At 35.9% G+C, this 26,197-nt stretch overlaps 1 protein-coding gene across 1 annotated transcript in view; it reads left to right on the top strand.

Annotated features, from left to right (window-relative positions):
• Positions 1–5,772: 5,772 nt before the first annotated feature.
• LOC135082466 (LIM/homeobox protein Lhx5) overlaps positions 5,773–26,197 on the top strand; it is a 369,539-nt gene continuing 349,114 nt past the window's right edge. The window contains exons 1-4 of the mRNA XM_063977261.1: positions 5,773–5,939; positions 5,984–6,092; positions 6,535–6,632; positions 15,057–15,265. Coding sequence (XP_063833331.1) covers positions 5,773–5,939; positions 5,984–6,092; positions 6,535–6,632; positions 15,057–15,265 — 583 coding nt within the window. The remainder of the gene's footprint in view (positions 5,940–5,983; positions 6,093–6,534; positions 6,633–15,056; positions 15,266–26,197) is intronic.

Raw genomic sequence — 26,197 nt, forward strand, 5'->3', positions numbered from 1 at the left:
GTCGCGCGTGTAGGTGCGTTGTGCGGCGCGCGAGCCCGCGGTGTGTCTAGTGCAGTGCCGTGTAGAGGTGCCGAAGTGGCGGGTTTCCTTGCCTCAGGACGGGGGGCCCATGCCCCCTTCCACCAACACCACATTGGTAAAAGTTAGTGTCCTGTGATATCTGAGAGGACCATTTTCTGTCTATGGTTGCGTGGAACTGTGTATGTGCTTGACGATGCGGACATATGGAGGTTATTTATTGTTTTTGTTTATTGTTTTATGTGTATTTATGTATTCGAAAGCTATGTATATTGATCAAAAGATTTGGTTGACCAGTTGGGTTTATTTACCATTATAACTTTGTATGCCAACTGAAATCTCTATAAATTTTTCCATTCTATTCCTTTCCTTTGAAATTCTATAAAAGTTTTCAAGTGTATAACTATAATAACAATAGATACTAGGTAAACGATACAAGCAGGCACCTTAGCTCTACTAAAATATACTTATAACAGAATAACCATCAAAACATCAACTCTACATAACATTCAATGGTAATTTTCCCTGTAAAAAGTTACAGATTCTGGGTAGTTATCATTAATCACAACATGATTTCAGTAGATCTTCGCCTGGATAGTAATTTGAAAATAGGCCTAAAGTTATAATTAAGATTTTGTATAAAGACGGCGTTATATGAAAACCTCATGCATTTTCTAAAAAGTTATTTCATAATGCATAGAAAAATAGTACCATATACCACAACAACTAAGACATCGAGTTCTCCCTTGGCTTAATCTTTACAAGTATTATTACTAAAATAGTAAACGAAACAAACAGTATCTATCTACACACAAATAACGATTTAATGGTATAAGTTATGAAAGATACATGAGCTTAGTACCAACTTCAGAAATACATAAATACGAATATATCCATCCCTAATAAATAGGGCCCAAACTGTGATAAAAATAATTAAATAATCTATTACACAAACCAAATTTATCGATAGCTAAATTGCATTATTGTAAAGTTAATCTAGCCAGAAAGTAAGTACTGTAAAAAAGACCACCATAAAAGTAGAAAGCAAGGTGGTAAACCACAACAATAAAGAAAGAAGTAAGGTATTATAAAACAACAATACCTGTGACAAAAACCAGTGGGTCATACGTATTTTTTCTGAATTTTTCGTCTCTTTAATCTCAAAAAAAGTTGGGTGTTTGTTTTTTTTGTCTTTAATTCAATGGTTTGCGAAACAATGAATAACAAAAGAAAAAATGATTGGGCGCGTGCTTAAATTGGACGTGAAACATTAATCTATACAAATCAAATGAAATCATTTATTACAATTATTTCAATAATAATTACCTACAACTTGAATTAATTCGATGAGAGGAAAATAAAACAATAATTATCAGGTTAGTATGAGGTACTAACTATCATAAAAATACCTACTTAATTCTGAAAATCTTTTAAAATGTTTAACTTTCATTTCATTTCCTGAAATGTAGATACAAGCAAGAAGTACTTTTTATTTTAAAATTGTACAACTAACATAGCTAGTCAGTCTATGTGATTTATAAAGAAAGTGTAAGCACACAAAACACTATCACATAACACGAGTTAGGTTTACTTTGTGACTCTACCTATTAATTCATTTGAATATTTTTTTCCTACCGAAGATAATGTCATGTAGGCTCTTACGATATGTAAATTACCATTGATGCGACAGTTTTAACTATCAGAGGTGATAAAAAATCGGACAATGTTATAAAATAACACCTGTTTGTGATGGTCTAATAAGTAGAGCCTGCTTATTAGCGGGCCCGGATCCTAGGACGTGCGTGTAAATCGTTTTAGTGGTTTCACGTAAATTGAATGACAAAAGACTGTAGTTTTTGCGTTAAAATGTAATTTAATCACCGTAGTCAGACCGCACTATTTGAAACATGTGGGAAAATTGAAAATTAGTTTGTATTTTATTTGTATTCAAATGCATTTTACTAATGATACGATTTTATGTTAAAAATCAATAAAATAGCTTCAATTTTGACTCAAACAATCATTACTACTAAGTAAAAACTAAAGGTGTTAAAAAAAATTAACAATAATTGAAACATTGAACAAAAAAAGCTGAAACATTTTAAAATAATTAAATTAAAAGCCACTTATTAAGAATTCCATCAGTTTATATTTTTCCAGATTTTCATGACTATGTGCGTTTTTATTTCTATTATTGATGTAGAACTTTACTGTGCGGCGTCATATGGTTCTAAAGACTGAGACTACCTTTTTAAATTTTCTTCAATTGAATGTAGGTAATAACATTATAAATAATTTTATGACTTATATTGATGACATTATTATAACTTCTCAACACTTAAATACTCATGTGACAAATGTAAACATGAAATGGGATTGCCGAAGAACAACTTACTCTAATCCTGCTTAAGTCCGGCGAACGGATTATAGGTATTATAATATTAAGTGCAGCAACCACTACAAGGTGGCATTTAATCTCTTTTACGAAACACCTTTTTGATGATTAGACGTTTACAGTTATAAATATTTTTCCACTTCGTTGAATTTTGACAGTAGGCTTTTTTAAACATTGCCTTAGCATAGATACCTATTTCTACCTCTGCTTTTAGTAGTTTTAACGTTGAATGGTGATAGATGAAGGCACTCTATTGATAAAGTTTACCTGCTAGGTACAGATTTTTTAACCCGACTATTACGGAAATGCTAAAAGACCCTTATTTTAGCAATATTTTGCACCAACAAAGTTAGAAATTTAATTAATTTTGAAATGAAAATTTATTGACAAAAATATGAAACACAGGATATAATAGTGTTAATTGTACTTTGGAAATAAATTATTTGTTTAAAATATTAATAATTGTTGTACTTATCTTTGTGTAAACGTGAAATAGTATTTTTTTCTGTTGATAAACGTGCAATTTTTCTGAGTAATCTTTCAAATGTTTCAAACATTATTTATTGAATAAAATGGTTTGACTATCCACGTTCAATGTGAGTTATAACACTTAGATATAATTAATCACTTAGTTTACCGTCAATTTGTTACACTGTGACACAATTGAATTATCCTTGCGAATAAAATTAATGGCTATTGATATTAGTTCAGTGTGTCTTGGAAGCAATGAACTTGATGCGACGTGTCGTTTGCACACAATGTCTGATTTGCACCTAAATTGATGTTTACTTGAATTAAACCATATTTTAACAATCAACAGCTTTAACAGTTTACCCGGTCACCTTAAATTTTATAATGTTTTGCGAGGATTTTTTAGAGAATTGTCTGGTGTATGAATTTCTCGATGGGGTTTTGATTTTGATTTAAATCAATTTACTTATTTCAATTAGAAGCAAGATGTATAATTAAAAGATAAAGGAAACAGCAACTTAAATATCATTATTAGATAATGTAATATCAGATCATCTTTAGGTTCATGGTATAAAACAAATTCGCTCCCGTTGTCTGTTCGCTTAGATCTTTTAAACAACGCAACGGATTATGAAGAGATAGAGTGATTCAAGAGGAAGGTTTAATGTATATTACATTATACCCGTACGAAGCCGGGGCGGGTCGCTAGTGAGCTATAAATTAAGGCTGGGCTTAAATTGACGTGACAAATAAAAATAGTGACAATCAACGGCCATATTTAAAATTCCGCAAGAGCTGACTCAGTCTAAAAGAGATACCACTGTCAGCTCATTATTTTTATTTAAAAAATCCACAGCCCTAAACAGCGTGACAGCGGGCAACTTTTAAAAATCATACGCACCACTGCATGCCAACCGCAGTAAATCGTCGTCACAGCCCGATTTCTGAACGCAGGCTGAAATGGCGCGCGACCAATCGGACATTCAGATTTGAATATGGAATATTAAACTTAACCGCCGCGGCGACCTTCATAAATTTAGCCAATAAATGTCATAAGCTCAAAACGCGCGCGTCCAAAAAATGCATTCGGATTATTAGAAGGGTTTCAGTTGACATACGGTGTTTTTTTGAAAGCGCTTGTGAGGTGTCAAAATTTTTCGGCGAGCGTAAAATTGATGGATAAATAAATCTGACAATTAAAAATGTTATTGAGCGTTGCGTTTCTTCTGTGCATATTTTTTGGTCGATTTTTGAAGTTTATCTGTGCCATATGCGTCTGACCTTAAAATAAATATGTCAAGTCTTGTGATAACCATAGCTTTTGGACCACAAGTACGATAAATTAGTAGGGCTTTTATGTTTAGTTTTAATTTGATCATTTTGTCTTTACATAGATAAACATTTTGGAAAACGCTACGTTTATTTCACACACTCGTTACGCGTTGCCCGGTAATAACATATGCTAATAAAACTTTATTCAACCTTAGCTTTATCGATCGTAAAACTCAATCCCATTATGTTTTCTAGCTGTTCGTTGCTACCAGCTTTATGACGGACTGAAGTATTGTAGAGAACTAAGGCTTAGTTTGCAAGATTCATTCAAGTCTGAATCCTGAGTCTATTATTACCGAATACTCATTATTGTAGCTAATAACAGTTACATATATTTTAGTCTTTAAAGATGTATAAATAGAGCTGAGACTCGAGTGGTGCGTGGTTTTCTCAGTGCATTCTAGGCGCGGCCTAGACTTTACGATTGCGCATGAGCATGTAGGCAGTTTTGAACCTGTAACCTGAACTTGGTTTCAATATGGCGGACATCAAAACGTTAGTAAATAAATAACAGTTTATTAATATTTTGTTCTTTATAGGTGGAAGTAACGTTGGTGTATAACTTTGTTAAAGGATCTCATTCAACCTCTTTGAATATCTATGAATGTCTACTTTATGACATATAAATGTAAATCTCACTTCTTTAGACGCTTTACACTACGTGTGTGGACCGTACCTATGTTCGTTTCAGCCAAATGACGTCCACTGCTGGACAAAGGCCTCCTCCAAGGTTTTCCACAATGCACGGTCCTGCGCTGCCCGCATCCAGGCTCTTCCCGCGACCTTTACGAGATCGTCAGTCCACCTAGTAGGAGGCAGATTTTTACATTCAGCTGCCTTTTCAAATTACCTGTAGAGCACTAGGCCCCTTAAAAGTTTTTATGAGGTTCATGGTCGCATTTTTCCAATCAACCAGGGAAATCATTTTACAGTACAGAGTACCATAGGTAGGCTCCCAACACAAGGAACTCAAAAATATTCCTGTTTTTTTTTGGGCCTTCATTTGCGCCAGCTCGACCAGGTTTGATCTATTGTGGCAGCCCTTGTCTTTAGAGTTCACTGCTTAGTCCAAAGTTAGGGTAAGGCGATTATTACACTGCACCGCGCTCCGTCGCGTAGCGCGCCATCCGCAGTACAATGCTCCTCCACACGGTGATGCAGAACTGGGGGCGTTCGATGTCGACTGCGTAAAAGAGACATTAAATGTATGACTGATTGTACAGTGCCCCTAGCGGAAACTTTCAAGAACTAAAACCTTCGTATATTTTTTTTATGCGCTCGCTAGTAACGACGTTTGACTACTATAACGATAACCAGTGCTTTCTGTATAGAGTTTGACAGATTTTTGATGTTTGTCAAAGTTAAAGTAAGATGGTGCAGCCCAGCCTAAGCCCTCTAGGCCTGCTTATAGAAAACACGCGCGCGTTATCTGTCCCCCCACAGACAGCGGCGGAATGCGGTGCAGTTGGATAATCGCCTTAGGTTAGGATGTTTTTCATCCAAAAAGTCCTCAACCAATCCCTTCTTCACCAGGACGTGGCGAGGCAGGCGGCGCTATGGCGTGCGCCGGCTGCGAGAAGCCGATCCTGGACAAGTTCCTCCTCCACGTGCTGGAGCGCGCGTGGCACGCGGCGTGCGTCCGCTGCGCCGACTGCCGCGCGCCGCTGGCCGACAAGTGCTATTCTAGGGACAACAAATTGTTCTGTAGGAACGACTTCTTTAGGTAAGTGCTCACCTTGTTGCTTAGTGTAAGCCGATCCTGGACAGTTCCTTCTCCACGTGCTGGAGCGCGCGTGGCACGCGGCGTGCGTCCGCTGCGCCGACTGCCGCGCGCCGCTGGCCGACAAGTGCTATTCTAGGGACAACAAATTGTTCTGTAGGAACGACTTCTTTAGGTAAGTGCTCACCTTGTTGCTTAGTGTAAGCCGATCCTGGACAGTTCCTTCTCCACGTGCTGGAGCGCGCGTGGCACGCGGCGTGCGTCCGCTGCGCCGACTGCCGCGCGCCGCTGGCCGACAAGTGCTATTCTAGGGACAACAAATTGTTCTGTAGGAACGACTTCTTTAGGTAAGTGAGCGCATCTTGTTACTAAGTCTAAGCTGATCCTGGAGAAGTTCCTTCTCCACGTGCTGGAGCGCGCGTGGCACGCGGCGTGCGTCCGCTGCGCCGACTGACGCGCGCCACTGGCGGACAAATGCTATTCTAGGGACAACAAATTGTTCTATTGGAACGACTTCTTTAGGTAAGTGAGCTCTCTTTGTTGCTTAGTGTAAGCCGATCCTGGACAGTCCCTTCTCCACGTGCTGGAGCGCGCGTAGCACGCGGCGTGCGTCCGCTGCGCCGACTGCCGCGCGCCGCTGGCCGACAAGTGCTATTCTAGGGACAACAAATTGTTCTGTAGGAACGACTTCTTTAGGTAAGTGAGCTCACCTTGTTGCTTAGTGTAAGCCGATCCTGGACAAGTTCCTTCTCCACGTGCTAGAAGCTAAACTAACTTTGTATAGCTCTTGGTTTGCAACCCGCATGTTACTTAGAGTAGGGCGTAGTATATGTTTAAGATAGCTCTAAGGAACAAATAAATCAACAATCGACCATCCCAATGAACGCCATCGAGCCTAATATATCTCCCGCTTTAAGCAAGGTTCTCATAGGATACCAGACAATCGATATAACACACTTACATATTATGTACTATGTATATCGTACAGAGAAACAAATGAAGGATATATTTGGAGCATAAAGTTTTCTGGTCCGTTTAATACAGGGAGAGAAGTAAGCTGCAGAGGTGCACATAATAACACCTATCTTCGCTCTACTTATCGCAGCCAGTAAAGCACACAATATTTAAGTTCTTCGTTTCACACACTACCTTGATGATGAAATTTATGTTAAAGTCTATCTCTGGGTACTCGCTCAAAGATGTTGCTTGAGGCTACAAAATGATTCTGTAAACATTTTTATAAACTCTACATTTTTATACCTAAACTTATAACTCGTCTACTTATAACGCCTGTATTCACAAACATTACAATGAGGTCTCAAAGTGCGTATGGACACACAGGGTGACACACGAATCAATCACAGAGCTCCATTCAACGCTGTGCGTTCGATTTGCTGCTTCACTAAAGCAAACATCGTTTGTGAATACGGGTGTAACTCTCTTGAGCCACACAGCCTTCGGATGTCATGTGCTCATAGAGAATGACAATTTCATTGGATAAAACGGTTTTTTGCATGATCTTGTTAGTATTGGTTATGTAAACAAATCATAGGTTTTCAAACTGAATTAAAACTGATAGCTCGCTATTTTTCACACGTTGTTTTTCTCTTCCTCTTCATCTATTGTTATAAACTGCGATATACTCATTATGTGCCGGGTATTTGTTTTACGTGGCAATTGTTACTTTACTGTTTAGAACATAAAATACATTGTTTGTTGTCGCCGTAAAAGCTAGACGTCAGGGCGTTTGAAAGCTCATGAATTTTAAGCTCGCGATTCCTTGCACTCGTTATTTGCAAATAAACAAAATATTATTTGCAGGTTTAATCCTTTAATATTATTGTGAGACGCCATTGGCTTGAGAAAATTGCTTTCCCTGTTCTAGAAACCAGGAAGCTTTTTGTCGTCTTGTAGTCCTACAAATATTGTCTTTGAAACACATATTAATGACAAGATTTTGAAACTTTTGTCACGTACTTCCTAATCAGTATAATACAACACGATTATTATACTCATCAAGAAGATGAACGGACTTTGAGGCAATTAAGGTTTTGGAAATTCACAAAATCAAAGTTGCAAATTGCCTAGAATTCTAAGTGCATTGTAAAGTGACAGAAATAAATATTGGAAAAAAGGGACGGACATACTGCTAACTTATTGAATTTTAATCTTTTATTTTAGAAGATAATAATAGGTATAATAAGTGTAGGTCACATTGAAAAAATTAACTGCCGGAACTTACAAAAAAGGGCCACCACAAAGAAAGTTTAGATACCCTCAATTACCCACAATTTTCTCTATGGGCAACATCAAAAAGGCCATAATAATATTGTTAAATTATATGGCGCCAAAATTTTTATAAAAAATAAACAATTTTCTGTCGCAGGGCAGGCTTTAGCGGAAAACGGTTCACTTACGACTTCCGCAGGCTTAATGGTTCAATTTAGTTTACTTTTGGGGATCTATCACTTTTTTGTATAAATATTTACCGTTGGAACTCAAAAACAGCTGTTGCTAAGTGCTCATCCTGTTGGCACTACTGATACAGCGGATATGAGCAATGTACTAAGTTCTTTAAAAGTCATTGCATGAAAAGGGTTGGTTTCCAAAATCCAGAGACTGTTAGCTATGACGAACGTTACGAATGAAAAGTATCTAATCCAAATTCGCGTGTAAGGGTTATGGTAGAGACGCAGGTAGTGTTGCTATAAGTCCGAGAAATGCGGGATTTTCTCAGAATAGGGCATCTTTCTAGTGTCCAATAGTTAAATATACTATAATTTTGTACTTATGTACTGTGTTGTTTAAAATTATATGGCCTCTTATCATAATTACCAAGAAAGAGACAAATCGCTGTCATTTTTACAACTGAACAAATAAACGGCTGGTAAAAAAATATCAGAATTTTCGATGGTTTTTTTTACAACGCAATGTTTAAATAATTTTAAATACTGTTTCTTTTCATTTGCTTTTATAAAAATAACTACAATTCGATATCGGAAAGGAAAAAACGAAGCTAACCTTTAAAAGTTCCGGCAGAAATTCGATGAGTAGAGCGAGTGACATTTCGTGAGTGACGTCATTTCCGCTTGTCGTCGGCCGCCATTATGGCGTTAGTTTACGTTCCTAATTCAAATTGTTTTGATGAGTTTGTTTTTGTTGTTTATGAGTGTATATTTCCTACCAGTGTTTAGCAGTTAAGTGAAATTGAAAGGGAGTGAATTAAGATCTGATTTAACCAATAGATGGCTAAATTGAACGGTCAATTTCAGTAGTGGGTACCAAATAAATACTAAATTTTTATTAACAAACGTTGGCATAAACTCACTTATTTTTTATAGAATTAATTGGAAAACTTTGGCCAGTTACAATATGAACTTTTTACGAATAAAAGAATATTAACAATTTGTAAATACAAATATATTGCTAAATAAATTATCACTCTCTTTTGGAAAACTGAAAGAAAGATATAGGCATGCTCCAGCTTGCACAATGAAGAATTAGCATCAAGTTGTAAGTTATAAACTGTAGTTATAAAGGTCTGGGGTGTAATAAAATAAACAAACACTATTAATTGACTTTTCAAATCCGTTATGGAAGCCATGCCATCAATCAAGATTGAATGTCAAGTCGTCAACAATAATTCTTTCTATTAATTTATTTACTTTATTAATTAATGTTTATGTAAACAGGCTGTGTCTTAGGCAGTAGCTACACCTGTGTTTTAATGTAAGGTATATCTGATGACCTTAAAATTTACTAATGGCAATTATTTTCACGTTATTTTACTCGTGAAATAAGAATAAATTTTTGTTTAGTTATTTAAAACAACTCTATGCTAAATATCAAAATTAGTGTATAATATGTGTCACCCACTTTGGTGGGTACATAATTGAAAAACAAACTGCAAGTTATATTTCCTTATTTTTATTTCAGGAAAATTGCCTAAAAACCTTACATTGTTATTTTCAATATTATACTTCATTCTGTAAACTGTTTTAAGGAAATAATTAATAATCTATCAGTGCCTAACTCTTTAAGTAATTTGAGGAAAACTGCAACTTACCTTTTTTCCTCATTTTCATTTCCGGAAAATTTCCTCAACACACCTTCAATTTATTTTTTGATTGACTCTATCTTATAAACTGTTTTAGTGAAATAATTAATAACCCATCAGTGCCTAACTCTTACGTCAGCAGTTCGTCATAACTCAACGTATTGTCTTTAAGCAATTTGAGGAGCGGACCTGCCCTCAGGCTGGCGACCTCACTGCGCACATAAACCTTCCAGCCGACAGGGGAATAATTAAAAATACTTCAGTTTATTTTACAATAAACAGAGATAAGGAAATAAAATGGAAATTTTAAATGCGGGAGAAATTAGAAAATTGAAGGTGAAATTATTTTTATAAAGGACCTTCTTCTATGTACTGTCGACAGCACATAGAACTATGTATAGTCAGCCCCAATAAAACTTTGTAATTTTTCTAACATAAACTGTTTAGTTTATTTAAAAAAAAGTCGAATAACATCAAAACCGAGCTGTCTGTGCAACTAATCATTTGAGGAAACACATCTTTCATAGCAAAATGAAACTCTGTTTGAATCAATGTTTATCATAATATCATTTATTTATACTTACATTTACATTTTATTGGAGTGAACTAAAGGTTACTTTTTTGTTACAAAATACCTTTACTTAAGATGCCCTAGCTAGAGTTTAGCTTGATGTACTGTCTGTACCACCAAAACAACAAAGGCTCATTTTCATTTGTGCTCAAATGGAACTGAAAACGAATTGGAATAACGTTAAAAGATATCGAAAAATGAAGACAAAACAATAAATAACAGGTGGATGTCAAACGTGTGCGATTTATGCGAGTGTTTCATTGCATTTTAGAATAATTTCAAACTCTCGGTTTGCTTTGCCGACATGTTATTCTAACTAAATCCCATAAATCTCCTTTCACGCGTATTTTTTTATTTACTTTAATGTAGTAAGTTCACAAAAGAGACGTCGAGGTTTTGTGTAAGGCCTGCTATATTATTTTGATAAATAAGTACCTATTAAAGATGATACAAGTTAAAATAAACAAAAAAGTTCTTTAAACGCTTAATACTGACTGCTGTCTTGTGGTTACAGAAGACGATGTCTTCAATAATACCAACATAAGAGGAAAATAGAGTGAAAAAAAAACCTCACTTCATTCATCAATCAACATTCGCACATTTTACAAAAAATATAACTTTGTATTTGCGAAGAAAAAATCTATCGCACAATAATAAAATAAAATTAGCAATATTATACTCTCTAGATTTTTCCCATTTCCGGTGAATTTGAATTTCAATAGAACGAAATTGGCGCCAACAATCAGAAATCCAAGATGGCGAGTTGCCAGTGTCGTAGCCAAACCGAGTCATGTTTTATGCATGCGGCCTACATCGTTTATGCAAATTGTGGCTGTAATAATTCAATGCGATGATAAAATAATAAAAAACAGAAGATAAAGTACGTTGAAGGTTCTCAACAGAAATACTCAACTTACAACTTATAAACCCCACTTTTACACTTTAGATTTTTTGTCCAATGTCATTTTAACATTCTAATTAATATTATTTTGTGTTAAATTAAATTTTAACTAATTAATTTATTATTTACTAACTCAATAATGCTTAAAACTTAGCACTGTAGTTAACATTACAAAATGATCAAGTTAAGTCATTCTTCTCCGACATTATTTTGACGTTCTTGTGCCAAATATTTATATCAAGATATTTAAAGCTTTTTTTATTTCTATTTCAATAAGACAAGGAATCAATATAGGGAACATACCATTGCACCATTAGGTACTAACTTTGGATTGCCTATGCAAATAGAGCTTTACAGCCAGTTGCCAAAACGCTATCGATAATGATCAGAGAACACCTCTACAAAGGGGCTATCAATGTTGAGAACCACTGGCCTAGACCAAACCGCAGTACGTGGTACGTGCAAGTAACAAGGTATGTGTGTATTGCGGCGAGGAACAAATTGGAAACTATTCTGCACTATATCTATTGGGGCAATTTCACAACTTGTACTCTGGTCGGAGAACAAGCTGCGAAATTCTTTGAGGTTAGTTTGGATGCAGGTAATTCGTGTACAGTTTAATACTTTTACGTGTTGAAATGTAGGTGGTCTGCTATTATAAAGGTGCTTTAATAGTAGAGTATTTAATAGTAAGTAGATGCTACACTTTCGATAATTTTTTACATGATCATAGGGAAAAAGTCAGTGGGGCGTAGCGCGTAGCGTGCTTTAGTTAGACGGGCCCTGTATCAAAATTTGTTGGGGGGCTTATCTAAAAAAAGTCATTGCAAAACTACAGATCTTCCCTAGGCAGCTCTTGCTTACTCTGACTAATCTGAAAAAGTCCGGCCCTGGGGCTGTAAGCCGGGGCCCTGTATCATATCATAGATACGCCCTTGTAAAAATGTTGATGAGTACCTACCTATTTAGACATTTAAGGCAGATTCTTCTCCTAGCCACAGGTTACTAATAAGTAATAAGTAGTTCTAGGTTTCGTGTATCGTTATGCCAAAATTAATGAACATTGGTTCAGCAGCTAAAATCATAATACAGACGAAATTAGTAAATTCGCTAAATTAAATGCCTCGTTACTTTCCGTTATATGTTGAATTCAGCGACATAAAAATATTCAAAACAACATTAATCAGAAGAGAAAAACATTTAGACAGTTTAATATGATGTAGGTAGGCTAAGGCAAGTGATTCAGAAGCTTTAGTATAAACTAAGCTTTCACCCACATAAAATATAAATTAAACTTCAATTATTAATAATGTGATATTAAAGTGTTATTCAACAGATGTCCTCACAGCAAGCAGGTGCTACAATTTATTTATTATTAACTTATCAAATTGATATTTCTTCGGACCATCAGCAACTCCCGTGTATGGGCAAACTAATATTGTTATAGAATTTAATTACCCATTAATTACGAGTATCCCCTTTGTTGGTTGACAACTTTAGTGGGCTGTGAATAAGAGTGTAATTACTTTATTTCGCATTAAGTTTTATTGTGCATAATGTTAGCAGTTTAGACCTACTTTTACATAATTATCAATGTATATCTGTGGGATTTCACCTTGGGAAATCTACTACGAGAGTAAACTCAGTGTTGTTTACTCTATTTTAATTCTGTTTGATCCAATAAATTTTGTATCCAAAGTCCTTTTCCAAAGGCATTCAAACTGATGTGCATGTTGGAAAATTCTTGGAGTAGGTGGTTCAATTTGATTTTGATTTCGAGGAGAATCTGTCTGATACCAGGATTCAACTGTTACCACATAAATATTGATAAAGATCACTTTCAAACTGTCGCATCAGCGTGTGTTCTTCATCATCACCTTTTAGAAGTTTCGGGCTTTAGATGGTACTAGGTACCCAAGGTACCATTAAAATTACCATGGTAATGGTAAATTAAAATTACCATGTTAATTTTATTTAATCATAGATAACTATCATCATTATCCTCTTATCATTCTTTCTTCCATCTATTTCGAGACTAATAAACTTTAATACTAAGAAGTGGGGTTCTAACCCATGTCAAAGTCCTAGTTTTTGTAGTCAAAATAGCTCCGTATATGTAGCTATATTCATGGCGGCGTAACAAACAAGTTAAGCTGTAGCTGTACACCTTCTTGATTTAAGAGCCAATCTTGTCTTCATCAGTGCTTTGACTAGTGAAACTGCGGTCGGTAGGTAGCGATTAACCGGGTGATCAATATCGATAGAAATCGTTTCCATTGCCGGCCACGGGTGGCGCGGTGATTGACACTGACCTACAAACACGGCGATCGATCGTTAACGTTTAAAGTTGCCGAAATGTTCAAGAATCTGAATTCGGGAGATTAACATTAATATTGGACGCTACTGGTAGGTACTGGTATTAAATTTAGGGGCCCGTGATTGTTGGACACTTTATCGGTAGTAGATGACGGAATTTCCTTTCAAAGTTCAACATTCAAAGGATATTATTATAATACAAAATACTGTATCATAGGAAAACTCGACCTATTTCTTGAAAGGTTATACTAGAGTTCATTAGCAACAAATTAAGTCCAACCAGGGACCAAACCTGGATGGCTACCAAGTTGTAATGGTAATGTTTTAGAAATTTTCCAAAAACTATCACCTACTTACTTGTTCTGCGTAGATAGATAATTAAACAGTTATGAGATTTAACTATTTGAACAAGGTGAGGTTCTTGTGCATTTTGGCTAACTTAAAAGTAAAAAAATAGCTCTACGCATTTCTCTGTTTAAAATCAGCTCACGCTTGGCATTTACTCGGCTCAAACGCGTGTAATCAACTTTTTCGGGACATTTACACCGATCATTTGCATAAGATTCTCATGTCGTTCCGTTCTCATCATCCGAACATTGGTCAATTAGACCAACGTGAGCCAACGTTAATGCCAACATTGGCCGAACCGCTTGATGTGATTTTTAATCTGTGCACTGTTGAAAGTGATGAATGTTAATTATGATGAATGTCTCGGTGATAAATGGATGCGCACTGCTGTATGTCGATGCTAGACGGTTAGATGTATGTGTTTTTTATTTATGAGCATCAAAAACGCTGTTAGATTTTGTTTTGTTTTTGGTAGTGAATAAACACTCGTCTCGTTACACTACTTATATTTTTGTAAAAAAAATATGCGAATGAAACGAATAAGTATCACGGAACCACGTGATTCTAGAGTGATAAACTGCTTTTATTACCGTTTACCTACTGTAAATAATTTAGGTACAAACTTCGTTTGATGACAGTAAAATAGTGACACTACATTGGGTTTTAAAATAAATTAGGCTGGGTTGCACCGTCTTATTTTAACTTTGACAAACGTCAAAAATCTGTCAATCTCAAAAAAAAAAACACCGGTTATCGTTATAGTTACGGTCAAAGTTAAGTGGTGCAACTCAGCCTTATTGTGGCAAACCCGGGGTAAACATTTTCTTAATGAAATAATTTACAGCATTTTATACCCTGTTGTTCTCCTCACATCTCTTGTAAAATCTGAGTAGACATATTACATTCTAAAATGATTTCTCTCCACAGGCGATACGGCACAAAATGCAGCGGTTGCGGGCACGGCATATCTCCCTCCGACCTGGTCCGCAAAGCGCGGGAGAAGGTGTTCCACCTCAACTGCTTCACCTGTCTGGTCTGCAGGAAGCAGCTGTCGACCGGCGAAGAACTGTACGTGCTAGACGACAACAAGTTTATCTGCAAGGAGGATTATCTGGCGGGGAAGGCGCCAACGCATTGTGAGTTCTTTTTTTTAATGTTTTTTCCACCTCGACTTAGTGCTTTTGTTTTTCACATCAAATTCGAATTTCGAAAAGACTGACTGCTTTTGTTTTTCGTACATATCAAATTACAATTGCGGATTTTTTTCTTGGCAGTTGCCAGTATTTTTAAATTCACAAGAAATATAAAAAGTTTTAAAAGAAAAGCACCGCCAAATAGGTTGATTAATAAAATATCTAAGGTAAACTTTTCTTGTAAGTTAATAATACAATAATATTGTAAGTTATTGTTTATGTCCGGATTACAAACTTATTAAATTGTAAGAGTACATATTTTGAAAAATAACTCAAAAAGTCGTTACGAAATTACGTTCGTAGCTTTAATTTTCTCGTAGTTACTACGAAAATGCATATTGAATTTAGCACTCCATTCAATCATAATATGGACCTATGTATATTGGTTGTAAAACCATAAAAATTGGTTAACAAACCAATGAGATACGGTCACCGCCACAAAAGAGTCATTGATTCCAAGTAATTCAGTTACAAAATGAATTATAACAAAATTACAAATTAGAAAGGAAACAGATAGGAACATGTAACTAACAACAGGTCAATGTCGCCCAACCAGCAACTAGATTACATCGAAATTACCCATTCTTGTCCGCAAACATTATTTACGTAAGTTCAATCAAAGATCGATACACAATATACCGCATCACGTATACAATGCAATGTTGCTATATGAAAAAATAAATTAGGTCTTTTATTGCCCTCACCTCGCCCGCACCCAATCGAAAGCGAATAATTACTTCTCTAAAACACGACCACGTCTCCTTCAATTTCCGAACGTGACATGTGAGAATTGCATTCAGTTTAAAACGCGTTTTTTATTGTTTAAGAACGTATCGCGGCAACAATAAAACTTTTGAGCACCCATTTTGAAATCCGATTTTTCGATCAATACGAACCGTAACAGAATCCGAGTGAAAAAAAAGAAGAATAAGGCAAAGGCGTTGGACAAAAAGCCAACCGCATTACACATTAGCCACGTCTCCACGCGGTAGTGGCATAGACAACTTTTTTATTTCTTCTCGTGGCTTTGTAAACGGCAGTGCCTCGTGATATAAAAAAAGCGAGTGATTGTGAGATGGAGTCGTGAGTGATAGGAGTTCTTTTCAAAGCAGTAGTACAAATATTTTGATTAGGGGTTAGATATTACACCCCCTTATTATGATTTTTGAGAAAGGTTAGAGTGGGCGTAGCCCTTTCTCTTAATTTACTATGTAAAAACTTTTCAAACATTAGTATTAGGAGTCCTAATGTGTTTTTAACGTCATACCTGTGTTTGAAATTAGAATCGGGTCAGCACTAGCTGTTTTAACTATTTTTTAAAATAGAGCGCACAGATTTACAATATATTCCAAAGAGAATGTAATATTTTATTCATAGACAAACAGTTATAAAATATTTAACCCTGCAGTGTCCGCCGTACAAAAAAGACCAACGTCCAGACAAAAACAAGTATGAGCAAAACCAGACCATTGTAACTTTATGTCAATAAGTATTGAGTTCCGGTATATCTAGTTTTAGTGACTTGTACCATGTTAATGTATTCAGTTTGTGCTACTGTATCTTTTACGGCTTTGAATATCATTAAATAGATAAACAGCTTAACACAAGTTAACTGTGTACTCGCATTTGTATGGGAATGTTATGGAGACGTATATGGCGTGTCAGACACCTGGAGTAGACATACAAATAACTTAATGCATGTTTGAACTATATAAAACTAACTTAATTATAGCTTGATTAACAGTTAATATGTAAGTTGTAATGAATGGGACAACCTTTGCCTGGTGACATTTTTAGCTTACTTTGTAATATTTTTAAATTCAAATTGTGTTCACAGTATTTGTGGTTCGCTGGTTTGATGATTCGAAAATGTATCTGTGAGCATTAAGGTGATCTATTTAATCACGTAGTTCGTAAAATAAATTACAAATAAAATGTTAATATCGAGTAATAATATTCACTAATGAGAGCGATAAACCTGTTGAGAGAATTTGAAGTACAGTTCTGACATACTCGTACTTATGAACGATCAGGTTTATTTATGTTGTAGATATCATAATTATAGGTATCGTTAGCAATTATAATAATTTTATATCGATGATTTTATGTCAAATAAGCAAGCAATTGCGGTTTTATATCTTTCTGAGCATAAAACAGGCATTTTTTTTATCACAAACATCAAACTAAAAAAAAAACTTTAACCCTATTGCAAACCCATTCAAAAATACGACTCAAATTAAAACTGGGCACATAATATCAGATGTTTTTCAAATGCAAAAAAAACAACACCGCGGGTTGTGCAACATGTGCTCGCCCGCGGCGCCGCTCGTGTTTGCTCGTCGTAATTGTGTTTAGGCATTGTTAGTGTGGAATAACTTGGCCAAATAAACTTGCGGGGCTCAATCGACCGGAGTGTAGTGATCTTGTTTTGGAAATGAAATTCGTCTTGCATTGCGTAAGAGGAGTGTTAAATGTTAAATAGGATAAAATTATCTTATAATAGGACTAAAGGTGCCAAATTTTAACGAAAAAAAAGAATGCCCCAAACAGAAAATCATTTTTTTGTGCATTACGCTCACATATTTTTAAAGATAGACTCAGATTGAAATTACAATTTTAGCTACGTTTATTACAAAGTACTACGCTAAAAGCTACAAAAGCTTCATCATAATTTCATTGTCTGTGCCAAATTGTATTCGTTTCGCACAAACTCCCCACCCCACCAGTTGCCTAAAACACTAAATTTTTCCTAATCGGAAATTTCAAAAGCGATATATCTTTCACCCCCAAAAGCTCAGTGAGCGAAATGATACAGATATGGCAAACAAGGTATTGTTTCCACTAGCTGAGCTAAACCCCACGCACGGGTAGATTAGACCCGCCCGAACTCGGAGGGTTAAGAAGCTTACGCGGTTAATGCGGGATTGTGCAACTATTGCGTTCTACATATATTTTTTATGCTAAGTATCCTTTGATCCATCAAAGGCATCTGAACTTGCATAGTAAAAGAAAGCACAATGTTTTTTCCTTTTTTTTTCTACATTAAGGAACTATTAAATTCTTCATTAGTTATTACTAAATCTGTGATAAATCATAGGTTCTGAGATATCTACAGCAAAACTTATCAAATAATGCGCTGAAAAGTATTCTTCATTTAAAATGCTCATTATTTAAAAACAAAACTGAAACGATTCTCTTACTTTCAGTGCACCCCAAACGAAACAAACTTAGCAGAATTTACGGTTACTCTCCCAATATTTTGCGCCGTCAAATAAGAAATATTTTCCAGATACATTTCCTCCCCTTGCCGATAAGGTCCCGTTTCTGAGGTGGGGTGTTGTACCCCGGTCTCTGAGACCCCGGTCTGCGAGACCCCGGGCGATAAGGCTTATCAATCAAACGCACGCGGCACGCGCGGGGTTGACGCGATGAATTCGCGTTTATTCCTGCATTGAGAGGGTTATCGGCTGTTCGTGTCCGGTCATCTATTTTTATCTGACTGCAAAAAGGAGGCTTTTGTTTTGCCGATGGTTAATAGTATGGACTGTTAGTAGTCTCTAGTAAGGCTAACTGCAACTGCTGCTTTAAAATTGATTGATACACTTAATTACTAGTTTATGAGTAAACCTAGCTCTACATTTTCTTTGGTACACATTAACTAGATTTTATTTTGATACAGTGATTTGTACATGATGTACTGAGCTCTGTTTTCTACTGTAGTATTCGCATTTTTTCCTGTTTTAGGAAATAAAAAAATACGAAATCAGGGTCAAATTCATTGATGAAGTTCTATTTGACCCAAGTCCAAAACACGAATATTGTCTCTCAGTGTGCTTTCAGACGACCTTTATAATATTTTCCAAAGCCCTATTTATTGTGGCATTACGGGCCCCCTCCGCAAACACCGCTGTACCAACGCTGCAGGCTGTAGATACGCGATCTGTTGTTGTTGGGCCACGCTCTATCGCCCGCGAGATATGCCGCCCTGGTACTTTAAATAATTTGTAATTATTGAAAAACAAAAACAAAAAAGGAAATTTGTTTATTTAAAAATCTCAAAAATAACGTATTGAAGATGAGTTATCACGTTATGACGAATGGAAGCAGAGCATCAATGAAAAAAGTTGCGAAAACGGGAAAATCATTGAAGCAGTTTTCACGCATACGAAGAAAATATCTGTACGTACATCCTCTTTGCTTACCATTTTTCCTTCCTATAGCACGATATAGTTTGAAGTTTTCAAACATTTTGAAATAATGTTTTTACGTTTTCAATGCAAGTAATTTATTCAAATTCAAAAACTAAGCATAGTTAAAAGTTTATAAGTACATCTGTCCTTGGAAAACTTTGCGAACTCTACCATACGATGAGAATTTCAGGTCAATGAACTTTACAGATATGGGTTTTCTTGTTCATTAAAACCAACAAAATGAATGTCGGAATCACCATTTCATTATCAAGTTTGTCAACTTCACAGACAAAAATGTTTTATTACGAATTCAGTAAAAGTATAGAACTTTGAACTAACACGAGTGCCGACTGTAAAAACTGAACGGGGAAATTCAGACGTAAACAAAACTTGTTCTCGCATTGTAAATTGAACTTTACTGCGTGAACTCAAGAGTGGTATGTGAGTGGGAGAAAGTTGTAGGTATATAGAGTCACGTAGTACGAACGGCGTGGAATGGAGGAGACGGATAGAATTCCATTTCGTGCCCTCCCCGCGGTAGCCGGGTGGGGGGTGGGGGGAGGGCAGAACCCATTACGCAAGATTCTGCATCCGACGGGACGGGACGAAATGACGGAGTGATCGGCTGATATTAAAGACAGAGACACGAATATTGTTTAAACAGCGCGTCGAAAAAGGTCGAAGGTTCGCAAACGACTTGCCTTTCTCGTTTACGCAAATGAAGGGCAGACTTTAACTGAAAAATCTACAATAAAATTTTGTCAATGGCTGTTTTGCTATGCAATTTGTCAATCGTGTACCTACAGAATATTGAGTAACAAGTGCCACTGACGTGATTAAAGTTAACAACCAAAAGGTCAAGACGCGTCATCTCGCACGAACATGCGTGTTCAAATACGCTTGAGCTCGAATCGTTCGTAACTAATTGTAAAATGAAATACCGCACAATATTTATCTGTCTAACGTAACAGTTGCAAAAGCAAAAAACCGCGGCCCATCGCTCCGAGCAACGCACCTAACCCTCGAGTGCGCGCGGATTTACGCGAAATTTAATATCACTTGTTCGTTCTCGCTAGTTATAGCTTCTCACCTCGCCGAGCCACTGCAATTCCGTCCTATGTCTGTCCATTAATTTTTATTTATCGTTAAAAACGATCGATAGGTAGCGTGCTCGTAAAATGGCCGCAGTAAACGTTTATGTTTGAGTTTTATGATGTTTTAATGTAGCCTTTTTGAAAGCTCGCGAGTCCCGAGTTTCTATTTTATATGGACTCGTGGAATAGAATTATAGGTAGTAAAACATGCCGAGATGCACCATAACGGTTTTAGCTGTTCATTCGATATTATCGGCGCGAAAATTGCGTTTCGAGAAATCGTGCCTAAGGATTTAATGGTGTTGGTGACAATCAGACGTCTCAAAAGGACATTACAGTTTTTGTCGTGTCCCCAAGAAGTTATTTTCATATCTGTTTTCAGAATTAGTATTTGTATAAATAAATTAGATAACAGGTCAAACAGATGATGTAACGAATATCCGGCATGAAAGCGAAGATAAACCTATTTGTCCATATTATTATAATTTCTTAGGAGGGAACAGCAACTGGCTCAATTTGCATTAATTCGGACCGTATAATAGCGGAAGAGTAATTTCAGACGGACGCGAACAGCTGTAAATACGAGTAAAATTCCACCGATCACGTACCAACAAATAAAGACAATAAAAAACTAATCGGTCAACGATTTACAGCGTCAGGAGCGTACCCCGAGGGCAAATTATCGATAATCGACCGACTAACCAAATAGCCGGTGTCGATACAAGTTATCGACAGTAATCGTCATAATCGCTAGTGCCGCGCGATTGTTGCCGGTCGCCATTATGGGACGTGCGCGGCGTTTTAAAACGCAGCCATAATGATTGACCCATCATTTCGGGCGTTCGTCTAATGGTTTGTATCGCCTTCGATAGGCCACAGGGTTCCCGCTAAACTGGAGGTCTCGAAAACTTTTTGTACACGCTTATTATTGAAATTATTATTTATTAACTGTAATTGTCGTTGACGTTTCGAGGGTTAAGTTCGGCGTTTAGCGTAATTTGGTCGGTTTGCCTTTCCGAGGGCTTATTGGTAATTATTAGTTGTCAAACCGCCAACGTAATTCTTTTTATGACTATCAGGATAATGTTTCCTGTCGGCACTCTATGTGAACAAGAAGACAGAGGAAAATGACAAGACCGTTGAATTATTTTCACAATTATTTCGATGTTGTATGATAAGCAGCGCGCGTCTAGATTGTTTTTTAAATGGCCACACGGAATTTTCCCGCGCTGTCAAGATGTGCAAGGTTATCAAAATCGTTTTATGACTAAATAATCATTAACTGTGATTACAAGACCTTTTATAACACTGCATTGTTTTTGTTGTTTTTATTTGTAAGATTGTTGAGGCTGATGGAAAAGTTTATGCCAGAAAGTCAATAAAGGTTGTTTATTTTTGGTTATGTTACATCATTTCCTTTAATTGTTAATGGTTAGTCAATTTATTCTCAAAATAACTTCAAGGTTATAACGGGCTTTTCTAATAGTAAAGAAAGATGAAGAAGTCGCAAGTCTAAATTTAATCAGCATTACTAAAATTAATAGAAATATGGACGAAAAAATAAAAACCATAGACAACAAAGTATTTTATCGAGTTCAAAATGTCAACAAACGCGCGATTGTGTTTTTTTATTTTTCTTTTTGCGCGTGCATATTGTGCGCGGGTAAATGGCGTGAAATTGTCGGTGGCCAGTGTTTGCGGAACGTTTCTGCTTCGCATACGATATGACCAGTTATAGGCTGCCACAGAGTTAGTGGACCTCATTTCAAGCTGTGTTTACACGATAACCTGTGCACTCAATTAAAAGCTGCGTGATGTGAATTCTTTTGCCTTATGACTCAAAAGATTCAAACCTATTAGTACTTTTTTAAGAAAAAAATTCAACATTCCAAATAGAACATTTAAAATGGCTAGGTAGGCGGGAAACCGGTAACCTTCGATTGATGTTACGCGAGTTGTGTAACGTTTCTTTTATTTTTATTGGAAACCGTACACTGTAATTGACGACCTTCAAAGGTCTTGGTATAAAAACGACTTTCTACTAGATACCGAGCCAATAAGTTAATCAGCAGTTAAAATAAAAAATTCTTGCGGCTTTGATCAGCCGTTTTTTGATTTTGTCGAAGTTTGGTAAATCCCTATTTATTGACAGCTCATTAGTGATATTGCCTTGTTATGAGGCAGAAACAAATGTTTGTTCATAACTGCAGGGCGATAACACTGTCACCAAGTAATTTCTCGTTTTTTCATCGTATTTCTTTGGTATTATGTTTAAATGTCACGCATACAAGCATTATACACGCAACGTAGAGACTATTGGAACTTTAATAAATCTTATAAAATTATAATTAATAAACATTACAATCTGGCTGCGTTTCTATTTCTAAAATCGTTTAGTTGACCATTCATAAACATTGATGATTTCTTTACAGCAGCAGGTCTATTTTTTTAAGTCATATCAAAACTATCAGTAATGAAAATAAATTGAATAAAGGTTTAAAATATTTTTAGTTAAGTACAGTTTACTGTTTGCTAATGTTGCAGATAATCCTTGTGAGATCCCGAGTATAGCCAGTTTATTTATGAATACTCAATGCTTAAGCTTCGGCCAAACCAACGCGTGCAGATCGCGTCCGGATTGGCGATGGTGATGGCGATCAGTATCTTCTCAGCACTTGCCAAATGTTGGTCTCGAAGCGCTGGTAGGGTAAAAAGATTATGAGACATGTAGAGGCCCTTAAGAGCAAAATACTTGACGATTTGTAAGTAATATTTATTAGTCTATACCTACAAATAAATAAATTTTGACTTTGACTTTGCGCGTGATAGATCGCGCCGTGACAAATGACGGACGCATTGATGTGAACTCATTGCTACAAATTCATAAACGACATCTGATCGCCATCGCGCACGCATGAAATAAACATCCGATCATTTCTATTAAAAAAATGCATTTTCCTTTGAATATCAAAATGACACCTCTTATTGGATGCAGGCTGCACGCGTTAGTTTGGCTGGACCTTTGTTGATTCAAACTAGTTTTTCGCCTTTGTCTGTGCAGTCGCTCGTTTCTATTCACAATTTAAATTCCTTGTAAAATACATAAAATAAGGACTACTAGATACTAGCCTCGGCAATACCAGTAACATAATTGTAGAGTGATTTGTGTCAATCACTTTGCTAATGAAAATTACAATAAATATGAGGAAAAGTTTAATCTTTGAGATTGTTCTTTAATCAACAAATTAGCGGTACGATGTTATATAACATAATTGTCTTTGGAGTTTGCTTAGATATTGTTAATTTAATTTACATAATGTTCTTTTATGAGTACCTATCCCACTATCCTACGCGTAATAATATTATGAATGCGAAAGTTTGTGTAGTGTATTATCGTTACTCTTTCATCCAAAAACTACTGAACAGATTTTAATGAAACTTTACAGTATTATGGCTATAATTTATATTTGAAATTTCACACGGGCGAAGCCGTGGGCAAAAGCTAGTATCTCTAAAGTTACCATACGTAGTTTCTAACAATAACTGATAACTGTAGGATATGTAACGACACGATATCGTAATTCTGTTGCATTAAGCTAGATTTGTGATCTATTTATTGCAGGGTTCGAGGATATATATCAAGGGATATATATCAAGATATATATCGGATATATATCCGATATATATCAAGCCGGTTTTGATGATATATATCAACTTTTAAAATTTGTTACTATATTTGTACTTTTTGACATAAGATTTTTATTTTTTTAGTTGATTTTGCCGTATTTCAAAGATATTTTATGTTTTTGCTTTATTTGTCTGATTTTAAGTTTTAAAAACATTAAAAAAATGTTCATGTAACACATATGCAATAGTACTCATGAATAATACAATAAAATAATACTATGGCTTTCATACAAAATTGATATATATCAAAGTTGATATATATCGGATATATATCATAAATATCCGATATTTTGATATTTATAATAAATATCGGATATTTTCGAACCCTGATTTATTGCTTTTCTTAGCAAAAAACTTAAGCCTGGGCACCCTAAACAATATTCAATATAGCGTCAAACTTACGACTGCCAAAGAAAATAGCCGCCATACAAATCATGGTAACCTAGTTAACAGCTTCTCAAAATAATCAATAGTCAATGTATTTACAAGACGCTATATTTATACAACAAAAAGGCGGCAGGGAAGTCGGAGGAAATAATGTTGCCTTATCTTCCCTCTCAAGTCGTGTACAGACGACAGCACATCAGACTTTACATTTTCGTTGCAAAATAGACTGTATTACATTGAGATAAGAACCCAGACTGTTTCAGTAGATGTGGTTGGACTCCCGGGTCAAAGGTCGTTACGAGATGACATTTCATTTGAAAAAAGAACTGAAATGGAAACTGCGGTTCGTTTTTCCGATTGGCTGCCCTGTTCCTACGTTTTTGTGCGGTTGTCGTTATTGTTAAAATAAAAAGTGACGATCGATTGATGAGGAAAGTGTGGGAAAAGTTCTTTGTTTTTTAGTAGAGAGCATTTTCTAAGCATTTTTTTAGGTTTCCGTTGATTTAATAATGGATATTTAACCCACTTTGAAATAAATTGTATATCATCAGCATTAAGAAAGGTTTTCATAGAGCTTTCATTTAGAACTAACCTCAACACCGAGTCCCTTAATAAAAGAAACGAATAATTTAAAGTTACATAAATTAAACTCATGCTCACATTTATTTTTAAAATAAATTTAAAGCAAACATAAAGTCTCAAGGAAAACAATACGCTTGATTCAAAGGCATAAATTTCCAACCTTCCCTAAATCACCTTTAACCCTAAACCGCTGCATAAAAAGCTTTCATTAATCCTGGGCCGATTAGACCGGGCCAAGCCGGCGCAGCAAAGGCCTGGCCCGTCGGGGGGGCCATAGTTAATTGGGCCCCCTGCGCCAGTCGCGTTAAAGGACCAATGCGCGTTATTTATTGATCAATCGTTCATTATTACTTGTTTTTGTGATAAGTGGCCATTTCAATACACCTCGCGATGAAGGGTTAGGTTTTACGGTTGAGTGTCGTGCGCAGGCGACGTTTGATGGTACCGTTTGTGATCGAAATGAGAAAGGAATCACACAAAGTTACCTAAGTACCTACATTGAATTTCTTCATTTGTTCGTTTGTTTCAGTCAAATGACGTTCTTTACTGAAACTGAAAAATGTTTGAATTTTGTATAGAGTCAAATTCTGAAATTATGTGCAGAACTCGATTCAAAATCAAGTTTAGATTCAAGTGATTTATGGAAATCCCGGCAATCAGAGGCTTGAGATTTGAATGTTATTTCAGAATATCTGTTTCAAAACACTTCTGGTTAATTTAATAATACGGTCTGCTACCTACTCAATAAACACTTTTGATAATGTTACAGAAACTAGGTTTATTCAAATTATAAAAATATACCTATCTGATTCTGAAATGCATAAATGTTTAATTTGAACTTTAAAGTCATTTGGTAGCTTTTATTTGATGCAATCAATCCTTAGCTTCAGTAAACATTATGAGCGTCGCAATCACGCAGTTATAAAAGAGCCCAT

The sequence above is a fragment of the Ostrinia nubilalis genome, chromosome 21 (genome assembly GCF_963855985.1).
Source record: "Ostrinia nubilalis chromosome 21, ilOstNubi1.1, whole genome shotgun sequence".
Classification (NCBI taxonomy): Eukaryota; Metazoa; Arthropoda; class Insecta; order Lepidoptera; family Crambidae; genus Ostrinia; species Ostrinia nubilalis.